This window comes from Anas acuta, chromosome 10 (assembly GCF_963932015.1).
Source record: "Anas acuta chromosome 10, bAnaAcu1.1, whole genome shotgun sequence".
NCBI lineage: Eukaryota > Metazoa > Chordata > Aves > Anseriformes > Anatidae > Anas > Anas acuta.
In genome coordinates, this window is record NC_088988.1 from 15,789,382 (window position 1) to 15,804,783 (window position 15,402).

Below are 15,402 nucleotides of genomic sequence, written 5' to 3' on the forward strand. Positions count from 1 at the left end.
GGATTTAAATGTTTTGTTCTGCTTTTATTCTGCTGTTAGGTACACACACCCCACAGAGATGTGTTCAATATTCTGTCATCCACAGCTGTTCCCCATCCCATGATTTAGGTATCACGTACCTCCTTTGAGCACCAGCACATCCTTAGCTGCTGCAACATCATTCACATCAGAAGCAAGCATGTACAAATTGAGATCCTTCCAGCTTTAAAAGCTATTCTTTAATTTGCATGAATATGTCCCTTTGTACACAACTTTCAGCCAGTTCTTCCCAAACACAGATGAATGTTTCAAGGGGCCCACTGCTTTGAGATAGATTTGTAAAAGCTTCTTGGACAACTTCAACATCAATTGATTGGGCTTTCAACCCTTTAAGTGCTTGTGCGCATCCCATTTCCATTCACAGAACAACATATTAATGTGCATTTGAACACAAATTTTACCTGTTAGACGGTTAGAAGTATACACAAGGTGTATCACTCCACAGAGTAATAAAAGCAATGGCTTTCAGTCCCAGAGCTGCTTAAGCTTACTCCTTCCTCTTCACTTTTTGGTGATGAAAACCTTACCTGCTCTTTACCTCCACCTTTTCACCCCAAAGCACATACACACACTGTGTTATTCCCTAGCAAGAACCAGTGCATGAAATTTTTGCAGTGGGTGGCTTAGCTTGAAGTAATCTTTTCCCATTGTAGACTCACGTCTCTCCAGGGAATTCCAGGCAGAAGTTTCAGTAATTTTAGTATCTGTAAGGAAACATGCAAATCAGACCCTGAGCTTAATATTAGGAGTTGTTGGATTTCAACACAATTTGAGGCCTTGGAACAGAAGCAGCAGCATATTTTAACCAGATACCTTTTCATGTATTCACTGCATGAAGTACCAGTTGCCTGGGGGTTATGAAATAATACTAAAAACTTTATAATCATTCATTGATTTAGTTTTGAGCATAGTATATCATTTGAATCCAATGGGAACATAAAGAGCTATTTGTGAGGTCAACCACAGTACAGACAGAGGCTGACATGATATCGATGGCAAGGTGGAAAGAAATTGCCAAATACAGCAGATCAATACCTCGTTTCACTGTTACAGCCTTCTGCAGACATAAAATATATATCTTTACAGCTACGAAAATAATAATAATGAAAGTGGGAGATAAATGCTTCCCTCAAGGTAAACTATTTGATTAGCTGAGGGCAAAGGTGACAATAGCAGTTACACTGAAGTAACTTTACAGTCTTAAATAAAAGTGGTGGGATGAGCAGCAGATAAAAGGGCAAAATGAAACAGAGCAAGTTCTAGGAGATACAGACGTTATTCTTTTTAGAAAGAATGTAGTATAAGCGTACAAAGGCAAAAAAGTGTATACTAAATAAGGTAGAACGGTTTCTTCCCATAGTAAGCCTCCAGTAACTTCAAAAAAGTTTTGAAACTACAGCTCTATCATTTTATACCCAGAAGACAAAGGTAGGGTTCAATCTGTCCCACCCCTGAAATAGTAAGACATATTCCTAACCATGTTTGGCACTTCACTCCTGAGTGAACAGGATACAGTAACACACTACGGTGCTTTTCAGTCTCAACTAAAAAGGGGGTCACCTGATATTTTGGATGCTCTGAGCCATTAAAGGTTAATTGAATAATCTGAAAAATGGATGAGTTATTAAACACTGCAGAGCCCAATTCTGCTCCAGGTGAAGGCTGTGCAAATTTGACCACCAATTCCTCTAGGCACCAAAGCAAGCTTTACCATTTACAACTGGCCTCTCTTGCTTTCACTAAACTTGTCAGATGAAACTGAACCTTACATGCCGTATAAGAGAAAAGTGTAATTCTTTATTTCTTTTTCCAAATCTGTAAATTGAAGTGACAATAGGCCCAGTACTGCATCCCCAACAGGGATGTTCCACTACAGCTTCATTGCACAGATGCTGATTTCCTCCTGGAACTGCTACGTCTATAAGCCAGCCCCAGAATCAGAAGACAACAGGGTCTGATGACCCACACGCACACCACTTAGCTTTCTGAAATTAAGTCACATGCTAACAGCTTGCAAAATAGTATTTCTCTAAATTAAATGAAAATTCCTCTTCAGAAAAAGTGTTCATACAAAACTGAAAACTCAATCCACATAAAGTTTTATTCTCCACAGAACACAGAAAAGATTTCCACAATGCACTTTCCCTGGTGGGTCTGGTGCCCCCTCCTCTTTTTTTTTTTTTTAAATTTAATTTTCATGAATACAAAAGTTATATAAGTTATACAAATATTTGAACAATCATTAAGTATGTTATAACAACAATCATCAAGGTTTCAGACACTGTATCTCTAGAAAAAGAGCTGCCCTTCCAACCTTTTTCAACTCGATTTTACAAACCCAGTGACAACGCTTACTGAAGTACTTACATGTACAACGCTTTTGGAAAGCTTCAAAGATGATCATTTTCTTTGTCTCAGTGTTGCTGTTCAAGAACATACCAGCATAACATGCTCAACCACAGCCTAGCTGCGAACTACGACAACAGAAAACTTTTAAGTTCATCTTATATTTGGCAGCGTCGCTTTCGGCTGGGTAAGCGAACGCCTCCAAACCACTATCATCACACAAGCAGCTCTGCTGTACGCATCTCTCGTCTGTGCTCTTCGGAATTAGAGAAGCGGCTGTTCACTAAGTAAACAAATCAAGCAAACAGCATCTGCTCAGTTCCTACTTTTTATGAGAAAGGGTTGGTAGACAAGGCAGACGAGAAATCAAAACCATCACAATTATCAAAAACAATCTTCGAAAACATCCGCCCTTCCCTTGTAATTACCCATAAATATATCCAATGAATACAAGAAACAGAGGAGGGGTTTGCTTTTCCCAGATTTTTATTTTCACTGCCATGAGTGTATTTCCATTCGGGAGCTAAGGAGAGGCTCTGAAAAGCACAAGAACACCACCCTTTTCCATTTAACACAACCAGCTCCACAACTGTTTCCAGGCAAGTAGCAGGGAATTTCATCTGCTAACAGAAGTGGATTTGCTTCTCCCCACATCCGGAAAATACAATTAATATTCAGAATAGATAGCCAAGCTTTTTACTATAGGATACCAAAACTTCCCCTGCATGGGATTTTAAGCATTTACTACAGACATATCTGGTGTATTTTCCATCTGCTGGCAGGCAATCAGAGCTCACTCAATCAGAGTGTCTATAAAGTTGCAAAATAAAAATTTAAATCTCACGCTGAGAAGGACTACCCAGAAAAATACTTGTCTCTTCTCAAAAATGTGAAAACACCCTAAGTGAGAGAAGTTGAATCAATTAAGACAAAAATAGAAAGGAGAGTGGTAATTAGCCAAACAAACAAACAAGAAACACCCATACTGTTGGTTTTGCCAGAGCAAATACCAACTTGATACTACAATCACCAATTCATAAAATGCATGGACTTGGCTTCTTTAAGCACATGAAGCAGTTCTGCATCTTGTCCTGCTTCTAGAACCACCAGGAACTCCTCCCACAAGCTGCCAAGCTACCAGTGGCTGGGATGGGGTAGGAGCTGTTTTAAATTAAAATAAGTCTAATGCAAGCTCAGGGTTAATGGAGCTACTTCCTACAGCCATGTCCTATGAGGTACTGGTGTAGCAACCATTACGCCTGTGCCATACAACCAAGCCAAAAACCCAGGTGTCACTTGGCTAGAGGCCGTACAGGTGACAGACATATGCTTAGAGTCTTACTTAGCATACAGGTCTACAAACAAATATAGGGAAAAATACAAAAAATAATAAAAAAACACAAAGCCAGCCCCAGAGTGCGTATTCTAATATGGCAAACCTAAGAACAGCTTCTACGCCACCGCATTGTAGATGATGAGGAGCCAGGCCAACTGAAGACCTGCAGTCCCTTGCTGTAGGGCTCCTCTGACATTACTCCCATCCGCAGGAGCGTTGCAGCCCTAAGCAATGAAACACCAAATCGTGTTTTCTGTACCCACGCTCCTTGCATCCTTGGCTCCAAGACACTAAAAGACTCTAACACATGAAACATAGATCTGTTCTTATTTACTGCAAAAAACAAGAGACTGAACGTAAAACAAGGTGTTTAATAAATCTGGGGGGTCTGAAGCACCAGTATAATTCAGCGCACCAAGACGGGGATGCGCTTCTTAATTAAGTGGGTGATGTTGTGGTTAAAACAAAAAGACAACCCTGGGCCATAGCTAAGATTAAGCACCCACTCTTCCAAAGGAAGCTCCTACTGTTATCGATATAAAGGCCTTAAATCACAAAAAATAAACCATCTAATAGTCTGTATTCAATAGTAAGTAGAAAGTCGGGACACAGACTGATTTGGATTAACACATTTTCAGTTATAACAAGTAATTTTACAGAGGATTAGTATCTTGATGGTCTGATCAATACCAGGCACTGCTGCTATTACAGATGAAGAGAAAATTACCCCTCCAGTAATAAAGTGTGTATGTCTTGGTTCTCCTTCATTTGCTGAGTCCATTACTGTAATGGTCCCAGCATTAGCAGCTGAGGCAATTTAAGCAGCAGCAGCAACGCGATGAGTTTAAAAGCGGGGAACACTGGCCACTCATTCTTCCTTCTATTTTGTACTGCATATGCAAGGCTTCTAGCTGACCACTTCCAACACACAAATCGTGTGTTATGTTACTATCAACACTATTTCTTAATTATTGTCTCATTAATAACGAGACGGGCCAATAATGTGATTACCACAAAACTTGCTGCTGGCATATTGGCTGCTGATTCTGCTAAAAGCTGCCCGCCATCTACCTACGCAGAAATATGACATGACAACAGGCTTATTTAGCTGCAGCTAAGCTGTTTCATTAACTTTAATTTGCCTAAATACAACTTCTGAAAGAATCTATTTAAGCTGTCAATTAGAAAAATTAATGTTTTTATATCTTAAGAGGCAGAACAATAACAGGAAACAAGAAATTAATGTAATATTTGCACAAACTCTGATGCGACCGAGTTGATATACTTTGTTGCGTGGCCCGGGTAACGTTTCACCATTAATCCTAAAATCTCGTAAGTGCTCTGAGATTACTTGCCTATTTTTCCCCCTCAGCATTAATATGCTGAAGCAACCTATTTCATCTCAAACATACAGTATTTTCCAGCCAGCAAATATAAGGATGATGCAGGAAACATGACTTTTCATCGAAATCCCAGCCAAACCACTATGTTCCCTTCTACTCCTCGTAAATAAAACACACACAAAGCTTGGAGTTATTTAAAGCTTTATATTGCCTTGCCACTTTGTCTAACGTCTCACAAATGTGAAATTGCACATGAATATCTTTGTAAAAGCCCTTGTGAATATTCAGATATGTGCATATTGATGCATTTATTATTTGTATAGCAATAACTTTATTGGATCGGGGTCCCAGCTGCACTGGGAGCTGTACAAATTTAACAGTAATGTCTGCGGAATAAATTCTCTGTAGCTGGTTCTGGCTTTGCAGTAATGTGAATTAGCATAAACAGCTACAAAAGGTAATTGTGAACTGGGCTTAGCAGTCTATTCCACAGCCCCGTCAATGTAATCTTTTTCAAGTAAAAGAAAATAATACTTCAGACTAGCTGAGCATCCCGTCTTTCATATGGCAACGTCAAAGGGTCTTAATAGGCAAATAGTGGCAAGAGGAAGAATATAAATGTACTTGCTACAACTAGGCATCTGTCACACCGAGACTGACTGCAAACATTTTTGATAAATTAAGTCTTGAGAACAGGCGTGTGTTACAGATGAACTAATCAAGACACCAGCCTAATAGCAAAGCAGCTTTTCCTTCCAGTTTAAGAGGAAAAAAATATTCCAAGTAGACTACCAGTTAATAGGCTTATGTTTGCTTTTATTTTATGTGGTGCCCAGCAGAAGTAAAAGTCTACTGTAAACTGACTATAACTCAAACCATCAGTCCAAAGAAGAAAAATAATTATGACTTAACTAATTAGAACAGAATTTTAGGTAAACAAAACCAAAACACACACTCATGGGGTGGACAGTTCAGTTAAAATGTCTGCTGTTAATGAGTAACACCTGGTCCAACAGCTCAGTTTTTATGCACAGAATTAGTATTTGCTATGAGGAAGGCTAGAACAGAAGACAGCACGAAACATCTCTAAAGATTTCTTTAAAATTTAAGATTAATTATGTTCTGCAATCCACCTAAGTCTCAGAGGCATATTCCACAGGAAACTAGCATCCCCATCATGGTGTTTAAGACATTTGTGTAATTAACTTCTGGCTATGATTCCCCAGCTTGTTTCAGATTTGCTTCGCAGTAATGAATTTGTGTCCTCCCGCTACAGGAAGGAGCGCTCACAGGCTAAGAACACCAGATATTAGCACGGACAGTTTCATTTCTGCTGGACGCTCAATCTCTCTCAATCCAATCGAGTGATTTGCAATGTGGAAATTGCTGTCTAACAGCACGGCGCACTGAGGAAATTCTACCACACATCCTTGGAACAGAAATGTTATTCTTCTACAACAACATAAATCAAAACTTGTTATACGCATAAATGTTTGAGAGAGAGAACAGCTTACCCTACACAAGAAACATACTGCATAATTACAAAGCTAAAGCCCATCACCAGGCTTTGGATCAACAGCGTTTAACTGTACACAAGTATGGCAAAACACAAACTTTTATTCAGGATTTCATTCTCCAGAGCAGAGACATTGCCAGGAGATGCATAATCCAAACCAGCCTCTCCATCCAACCACTTCCCCCTCATTAGTAGGCCTCATAAATCCTACTTTCCAGAAGAGGTCGGGTTAACCTCACTATTATTTGGTTTGCTATGAAATATTTTGATCCAGACCTAAATGGATCTCCTGGCACAGCTACCACAATAAGGATGCGCTTCCTGCACCGTCTGTGTTTCTGAGGTGTGCTGCATTAGCGAGCAAGGTTTAAACTCAGGGACCGAAGGGTGAGCTAGCTTAGTGCCAGCATCCCAAGGATTACACCTGTAATTAAGTTGCATAAAATAAGGTCAGTTCATATTAGTGTAACATGAGGATGATCTCCTGAAGAGAAAGGTTATGCTCATTTTTTGTGTAACCCCATGTTTTTGTATCACTGCTTTCTTCTTCCGTATCCCTCATTCTCAGACACCCTGCAGGCTCCTTCTGTTGCCCTATCAGTATACTCCAAACCTATGTCAAGTAGTACCCAGCCTCTAAGTACTCACACCTTCATGTTCCTGAAGGATCTCTTTAACTTTCACCCTTCTCAGGTGTGCACCTACAATACCTAAGTAGGTCTACTCTTTTGCTTGGCTTCCCCCTGCCTTACACATCAATCCCCTGGTACCTGCTCACACAGCTCATCCTCCACAACCTTGGGCAGGGCAGGTTCAATTCCATCCTCTTACTTCCTACAACCTTAAATACCCATATATATATATATGGATGTGTGTATATATATATATCTCCCATCTTACCACTAGCAATTATTCTCTCCTAATGATTCCCAGATACATTTAAGATATATTGTGGTATGAAAGTTGAATTCAGGCCTTGCACAGAGTAAACGTACAGACTTTTCTTTTTTTTTTTTAAAAAAAGTGCCTCTTATGTGCAATGGAATTGCATTGGCTTGGATGGGACAGCTCACACCCACGTGTGTGTTTAGATGACAGCACACAGTGATGGTGCAGGGCTGCTGTCCTTCAGCAAAGAGGAAAAGCTGAAAGAGTGAAGGGAACGTGGTCAGGGTGTCCTTACAGCGCTGCACTGAGCGCTGGCACCACGAGCTGGCCTCAGGCTTCTCGTGCCCATCGATCCAAACCGCTCTGCCACCCCGCTGACCTGCCCCTGTAGCAGAATAACGCCTTGTAGCAGAATTTGGTTCGCAGCAGCACCAAGAACAGCGGGTGCGGCACGTGAGCGAGCTGCAGTGAGGGGAGGCTCCCCCTGGAGCCCGGCCCCGCTCACCTGCCCCTGTCCCGGGCACTGCGCGGCTCCCAGCGCCCACACGAGGCTGGGAAGCGCCCGGGGCCCTGAGGCACAGCCCCGGCACCCCCCCCACCAACCCGGCCCACCGCCACAGCCCCCAGGCCCTGACCGGGGGCGGCTGCGGGGCCGTGCCCGCCTCCCCCCTGACTGGGGGGCAGCTCGGGAAGGTACCTTCAGCTCCTTCTCCCGCTCCCCCGCTCTCCGCTTCATGGCGCCGCCTCAGCCGCCCGCCCGGCCTCCTCCCGCCCTCCCGCCCCCCCTCGGCGGACTACAGCTCCCAGCGCCCCCCGCGCTGTAGTCCCGGCCGAACGGCTCCGCGCGGCTCCGCGCCCCCGGCCGAACTACAACTCCCGGCAGGCAACGCGGAGCGGGGGGGCGGTGGCGGCCGGAAGGGCCGCGGCTCGGGTAGCAACGGCCGCAGTTGCTAACGGCGGGCGGCGAGGAGGAGGAGGGCGGGCGGGAGCCGTGAGTACGGGACGGGACGGGGCGGGGGGGGGGGGGGGCGCTGAGGGGCTGCGATCCCCGGGCGCCGCCCGTGGCTGTCTGTCCGTTTGTCTGTCCTTAAACAGCCCCGCAGCCCTCCCGTGGGCTGTGTGGGGAAAAATCAAAGCGAGGGGTGGGCTCTGGGGGGGGCGCCCCGCCTGAGCTCCCTGAGGGGAGCGCTCCGAGGCCCCGTTATTTCGGGGTCCTGACAGACTCACAGGGAAACCTGACGGATTTTTCCTCCCAGACCTGATGCCCTGGGCTCGTAGCGCCTCCTTTCCACCTCAGAAGCTCTCCGTGCTGCAGGTGACCCCTGAAATCGTGTGTGTGTGTGTGTGTGAGGTTATGTGAGGTGACAAGCCTGACAGAGCGCAAACGGTTATCTCGAAGGAGTCAACAGAGGAGGAACGTGGGCTGGAAATACTTTGTGATAGGCTAAGATCGGTGGGTGGGCTTCCTTTTTTTTTTCCTTTTTTTTTTTTTTCTGCTGGAGAGGTGGAGTGTGATGCTGTGAGAAAAGCATCGTCGTAGCCTCGGCCAAGCCTCGTGAACTTATAAAAGCACGTTGAGAGAATTAATTAAAGGTTTTTGTGTTAGTGGCTTCACTAGGAAGTCCCCCTCTTAGCCCTGCTAGGAGAACTTGTGGGAACTGAAGTAATCTCCCCTCAGGTTTGCTATGTGGGAACGATATTGGGAGAGCTTTGGGGAGTTTTGTAAGAATTTGGGCCTAAAGCATCAACTTTACTACTTCAGGTATCCACGCTCATTACTGTCTGCTCGTGCCTAACGCTGCAGACTTGCATGCGGTTTTTTACAGCAGTTTGTCAGATACAAGTGACAACAGCACCAGCCTTGTAGCTCATGCAGTGTATAAGAAAGTTACTGTTTCTGTAATTCCTAGTACTACACCTAAAATTTTTACTTAGGCCCAACTTTAAATTCTCTTAGGTTAAACCCAGAGATATGGAGGAAATTTTTCTATTTGTGTGTGAAGTTATTTGGCACTGTGTTGGTGCTGGGAACAAGAAGTGCTGAAGTGACCTCAAGGTAACCAGTCTTGCAAATAAGCTGGTTTAAGTTGTTGAGGTTCAGCGTGGCACGTGGATCTGTCCATTTACAGATATATATTTTTTTAAATCTTTCTTGCTTTCTTATGCTTCATTTTAGGGAACACCGGACTTTTAAGTATCATCACTTCTGTAGCTATGTTGCTGTATATTTTTCTCAGATTTAATCACTTGGGAAGTGCTTTACCAAGAAATAATTTGGAACTCTGTGGAGAAATCTCTAATGCTTTTGAAAATAAGGCTGGAGCCATTGGCTGCAAGGAAAATAACTTTAAGTGTTTGTGATTGAGGCTGAGTTAATATTAAAGAACTGTAACGTGTAACAGGTGATTTGCTGTTTGAAGTATCCTCAGAGAAAAAACATAAAGGGTGGTTGTTAGCAATTATTAGGTACATAGGTTCTTCTGATGTTACTAATGAAACAAATGTCAAAGTGGAATTATGTTTTGCCTCCCTAAAACCAGGATGCAGGTTGGTACTATGTCTGTCTAAAATCACTCTTTTTCACTAAGACAGTTATAATATTTGTGCTTTAAAGGTTCGTTGAAAACTACCCTTTCACTAATCCTTTTCCTTCTTTTTGGATAAAGTCATGAGGAGACTTGTTGGCGATAGAAGACTTTATTGGCAGAAGAAAGGCAGTTTTGGTTGTGACAGAATTAACAGATACTTCCTGGAATGTCTGTGGATTAGACTGTGTCACTTCTGTAATGCGGGTATTTAATAGCGTCGCTGCTGTACACGGTCATTTCCCCAAATCCAGACATTTCTGTATTTATTACAGATTTTACTTCAGCTAAAGAAAGTGTAACAGGAGGAGGAGGAGAAAAAAAATACTGTCCAAAGAACTTGTTTAATGCTATTCCAGCCTTAATTGACTTTATGGCCAACATACAATTTTCTGCACTGGTAAAGGAGAAGCAGTAGTTGTTAACAAGTATCTTCATATATTACACTGAAACTTATGTGCTGCTTTCTCACATTAATACTTTCCTAATCTCTCTTTGTCGTGTAGCTAAGCTTTCTATTGCCTCAAGAAAGAAATGAGTTCAGATTTATGAGAATTGCTCATAGGAGAGTCTCTGTCTTAGAAAGTAATTTCTCATATGACCATGATTGAAAGAAGACTAAGAGAATAGTAGGTAATGCTGGAATGACTTCGTAACCCCCAGCACCTCTGTTTCGAAGAGCACCATTCAAAGTGTGGAAGGTGGCATTACAATCTACCAGTTGATGCCTTAAGCCTTGACCTGTCTTAAAACAAGCAAACGATCAAAGAAAGAAAAAAAAAAAAAGACACTCAGGTTCCTCTCCCACACGTGCTTAGAAATATGGGCTTAGCCCAAAGATTGCTGAAAACAATGGAACTAGGAAGTTAAAAAAAAAAAGCTAATTCTACAAACGTTTAATAAAATAGGAGTTATTACAATAGAAAGGAAGCCATATTTTGTGCACAGATTAAATCTGACATCATGTTAAACTTGAAAGTTTAGATAGTCCCCAGAGCCAAGCAATTGAGAAAGGAGCATTTACAGTAATGTACAAGTCTATCATTTCAGTGAATCTGTCATTACTTTTATACGATGTAATTGTAGTTCATTCTAGTCTCACAGTTTAAGTTACAGATGGAGAGGAATTTTATATGAATTTTGTTATCCACAGATAAGCCATGTCTGTTCCAGCTGATGAAACGGTGGGGGACCTGCCTGTGAGAGATGTGGGTCTAACTCTAGTTGGAATCGGAGGATTACATGGTTTGTACCAGCTGCTATTTATTACAGTTACAGACTTTGATCAGTGGCTTCTTTAGGTTCTTTCTAAAAATGTTTCTGACATTCACACTCACAAAATTAAGTTCAAATAACATTGCAAATCTGGATTAAATTCTGAAAGGTAAAAGATACTATGACCCATTCTGAGTTCACATTACTTGTTATGAGAGGGGCAATGCTGCAAGATGCTAAAAACGGCAAATCTCATTCAGCTATAACCTTAATCCTTCCAGGAGGAAAAAAAATAAAATAAATAATAATAAAAGAAAATTTGATTGAGGAGAAGGCCAGACCCACTTAACAAAATGGGAACCAAAAGTAGGAAGCCATTCTGACATGCTAGTAACTTGCTTTTAGAATAGAATTACTAATCTCGGTCTTGTATCTGAGTGAATTTACAGAATTCTGAGTTAATCTTTTCAAGTTTCAAGAGAGTATGTTTACTGTGAAACAGATTAGAAACTATCCTTGTGTGTCATCTTATTTTTTCAGTATGTTTGACTTTGTTCTTTGCTAAACTATTTTCTGTTTGTTGTCAGCTAGGTAATCAGTTTGCAGTATCATTTGATTTACTTTTTTTTAATCTGTAAGAGGTAGGAAGAAGGAAGTGAATAATATGCCAATAAATCTGAAAAAAAAAGTAGCAAACACATACAAACATCACATTACATGAGAACTTTCAATATTCAGTATTGCAAAATGAGAGACTGGATTACATGGTGTTGGATATACTGAAGGTAACTTATTCTTGGTTTGGGTAGAATCAACTACACAGAATGTTAAAGCTCGACAAGCTATATCACGAATCAGTCGACAGGAGCTGGAAGACAAATTTTTTCGCTTACGTGATGAGAACATCTTACTTAAGCAGCATGCAAACAAGCAAGAGGAGAAGATTAAAAGGTATGGGTTTTAACAGTTTTATTTTGTTTTTACTTTTGCTTAGAGTAACACTTTTGCTTCTTCAAACGTTAATTATCATCAAATAAAAAAGTGCAGATTTCTCTCAGACTACTTTTTAAAGTGGTCTGAAAGCCTTGGTATATCCTACATTCCCTTCTGCCCAACTGAAGCTTCTTGTATTACATTCTACGATGCATCGTTGTTCTGTGAAGCTATTTTCAACTAAGAAATGGAGAATTCTGTTGGTACAAATAAAACACCTGGAAACAACGTCACTATACCAACTTAACAGATCATATAATCATGCCTGAGGTTTGAAGAGGGTTTAGGCAAAAGAGAAGAGTTGTTGCAGTGATTGGAGCAGTTTACATTTTAAACAATTATTGAATAAAAGACAAGGTGGACATAAAACAATGATGAAGGATGATAAAATTTTGGAGGATAAGAGAGGTTACTGTCAGAAGAAAAATTAAATAGGTCTCAAGGATTTCAAGGTAAATTTGGAAACAAAAAAAAAAAGAAAAAGTAGATGTTGCTATGTATTGTTTGCATTATTTCAGCAGTGTTAATCTGTGTTACAATATACAGCAATAGTATTAGGTCTAAAGTTTTGGCTATGTTGATTATATAATTTTCAATTGAACATGTAATTAAAGAAATCTGGAAATCAGTGTCACTGTTTTCTTAATATAGTTAGTTTCATTCCATTAGGAATGTGAGCATTAAACATGAATACCAAAACATCTCTTTCAACTGATTTTACTAATTTTTTGTTGTTGTTACAACTGTTGTTTTTTTTTGTTTGTTTGTTTTTGTGTGTGTGTTTATATCTTCACATAGACTTTGGACAAGTAACTTAGAAGCATCAGCATCTTCTCTCTTCATTTACCTTTTTCTTAGCAAGGTTGCTTAATCCTGTTCATGAACAAAATATTCACAGAGAAGGTACTATGTGGGCTACTACCACCACGTCATTAGAAATGAAGAGACACACGTTCTAGGTTGTTTTGGGGAAAGATGAGAACTGAGATGCACTCTCAAATGAGATGTATACTGTTCAGTTCCAAATGGAGAAATTAATTGTATAGGAAAATATGGAACAGAAGACATCATTTCTTAATTTTTATTTCTGTTTAGCACCCGTGAACAAGGGAGAACTGTACATTATGATCAGAAAGCTATCCATATATCACAGTTAGCTACCAATTACATGCCACAGTATATAATTTTTTATGCTGCCTGAATCATAATATCAATACATTGGCCAAAATTATAAGATAACATTTTTTTTTCTTTTTCAGCTATAGCAAAAATTACTTAGTGCAATTCATTTTTGTTTTGATTTCTGATTGTCTCTGTGGTGCGTGGGATATTTTGATGATGGGCAGTGTTTAGAGCTCCATCTGGAGAAGTACATCTCTGCCACTTTGAAGCTGGTAGCTTGGGTTCATAACTATGCTGAGTATAAAAAAACGATAGGTATTCTGGGAGATGAAGAAGAGGCTGTGGAAGCCTAATTATACATCTGAGCTTTCATTCTAGAATCAAAATGGCCTATACAGAAATATTCTACTCTTTTAATCCTTCTCTGTCCTCCCAGACATTGACAAACATACAGCCTTTATCATCTTGTTAACTTCAAAATACATTTACAAACATGGTCAGCTCTCCTTTCTACAGGGTAATAGATACCTTTCCTGAAGAAGCCCCAGGTAGCATCAGGTGCACAGTATCGGTGTACCCAAACATATACAAGGAACTTTAGGGTTATTAGCTCCAATTCAGTGCTGAGCTGTCAATCCCAGTCTGGGTTCAGCAGAACTCTTCATGGTATTACCGTATTCCAGGAGGGCTAATTCATCCAGAAGTACTCTGATTCTGTGTTCACATTGTGCTATATCTATGCTGATTAAACTTCACTGAATAAACTAACCAATTCCCAAAAGGGTATCTGAAGATACTGCCTCATGAGATAGGATTATTTCACACCTTTCTAAAGTTAAAAAGGTTCTTCGCTGTTGATTCAGTAGTCAGTGAGTCAGGATCAAAATGACCAGCATAATTTCCATCTTTTCTGTTAGGCTACTATTAAATACCAGATGGTGGACCAAAGGAATTGTTGCTCATTCCAAATGGCATTTCCAGTGTTTCTGTTAAATGACGTACCAAATGCCCTTGTTATCCACTTACGTAAAATTACACAGAACATCCAAATTGGAATATATGAATTAATATTTTAAGGCACAGAAAATACAAAACTCTCAATAGAGCATTTGTTTAGATTGCCAGAGAAAATATCTTAGCTCCTTAAGCTGCATTTCTTTCCCAGCATCCCTCATGCCAAAAACCCTTGTAACTAGAAGTTTGGAATGAATTTGCAGTAGAAATACATTTAAAAAAAAAAAAAAAAAAAAAAAAAACACAACCAAACAAGAAAACTGCTTACAGGCAAGTAATGTTCTGTGACATCCTAAAGTTATTACAGATTTTTTTGTTTCACTTTTGTTCTTTTAAGTAGAAGCTTCTGTCCACAAGTATACAAAAATAAAACAAGCCTCTTTAAACAAATGAAGTGTGTCCTTATTTTCAATTTTCTTTTTGGGCCTGCAAAAATAGATTCCCTGTAAACTAGATACAGGTCGAAGATGTGCGACCAATTTTGTAAAGTCTTGAACTTGTCTTTCTCATCAAAGCCACCTTTTCTTTCTTTATATGCCAAGTTTTTTCCATTCACTGCTGGGTATGTTTTCTGTTCTTGTATATTACATCACCTCCATGTGCCCTCTCTGCCTTTTGTTCTAGCTTAGCAATGTTTATCAAAACTAAAGGAAATCAAAGGTACAATTCTTGAGATGCCAAAAGCAAAATTTGTATCCTTTTAAAGATAGATGAAAACCATACCCTCTGTATCTAATTTTATTCTTCAGCTAACTGTTCCTTCTCTGAAACACATTGGTAATACTTACCAAGTATAAAATTGAGTGCAGTAATATGAACTATTAAGTCTTTTTCCTGAGTACCTTCTTAAATATCTCCACCTCTACATTTTAACAGTTTTAGAACTGAAATGTATATTTAAATCCTAAAATGCTGTAACTGATACATCATTGGAATGTTGTATATTATTAGCATTCTTTCAATAACTGGATGTTTTGTGGAATTGTAGCTTTTATTGTTTGGCCC

The 15,402-nt window shown here is 40.2% G+C and overlaps 2 protein-coding genes across 4 annotated transcripts in view; one reads left to right on the forward strand and one right to left on the reverse strand.

Annotated features, from left to right (window-relative positions):
- Positions 1 to 8,266, reverse strand: part of FTO (FTO alpha-ketoglutarate dependent dioxygenase) — a 242,386-nt gene extending 234,120 nt beyond the window's left edge. The window contains exon 1 of one of the 3 annotated variants that reach the window (XM_068692994.1): positions 8,166 to 8,265. In XM_068692994.1, the coding sequence (XP_068549095.1) occupies positions 8,166 to 8,204 (39 nt within the window). In that variant the 5' untranslated portion in view covers positions 8,205 to 8,265. Of the gene's footprint in view, positions 1 to 8,165 lie in introns of all 3 variants that reach the window. The other 2 variants (XM_068692993.1, XM_068692991.1) reach the window with 2 other exon arrangements.
- A 212-nt stretch (positions 8,267 to 8,478) lies between these two features.
- The window catches only part of RPGRIP1L (RPGRIP1 like), a 70,940-nt gene continuing 64,016 nt past the window's right edge, over positions 8,479 to 15,402 (forward strand). The window contains exons 1-3 of the mRNA XM_068693790.1: positions 8,479 to 8,783; positions 11,207 to 11,298; positions 12,078 to 12,219. Coding sequence (XP_068549891.1) covers positions 11,214 to 11,298; positions 12,078 to 12,219 — 227 coding nt within the window. The 5' untranslated portion in view covers positions 8,479 to 8,783; positions 11,207 to 11,213. The remainder of the gene's footprint in view (positions 8,784 to 11,206; positions 11,299 to 12,077; positions 12,220 to 15,402) is intronic.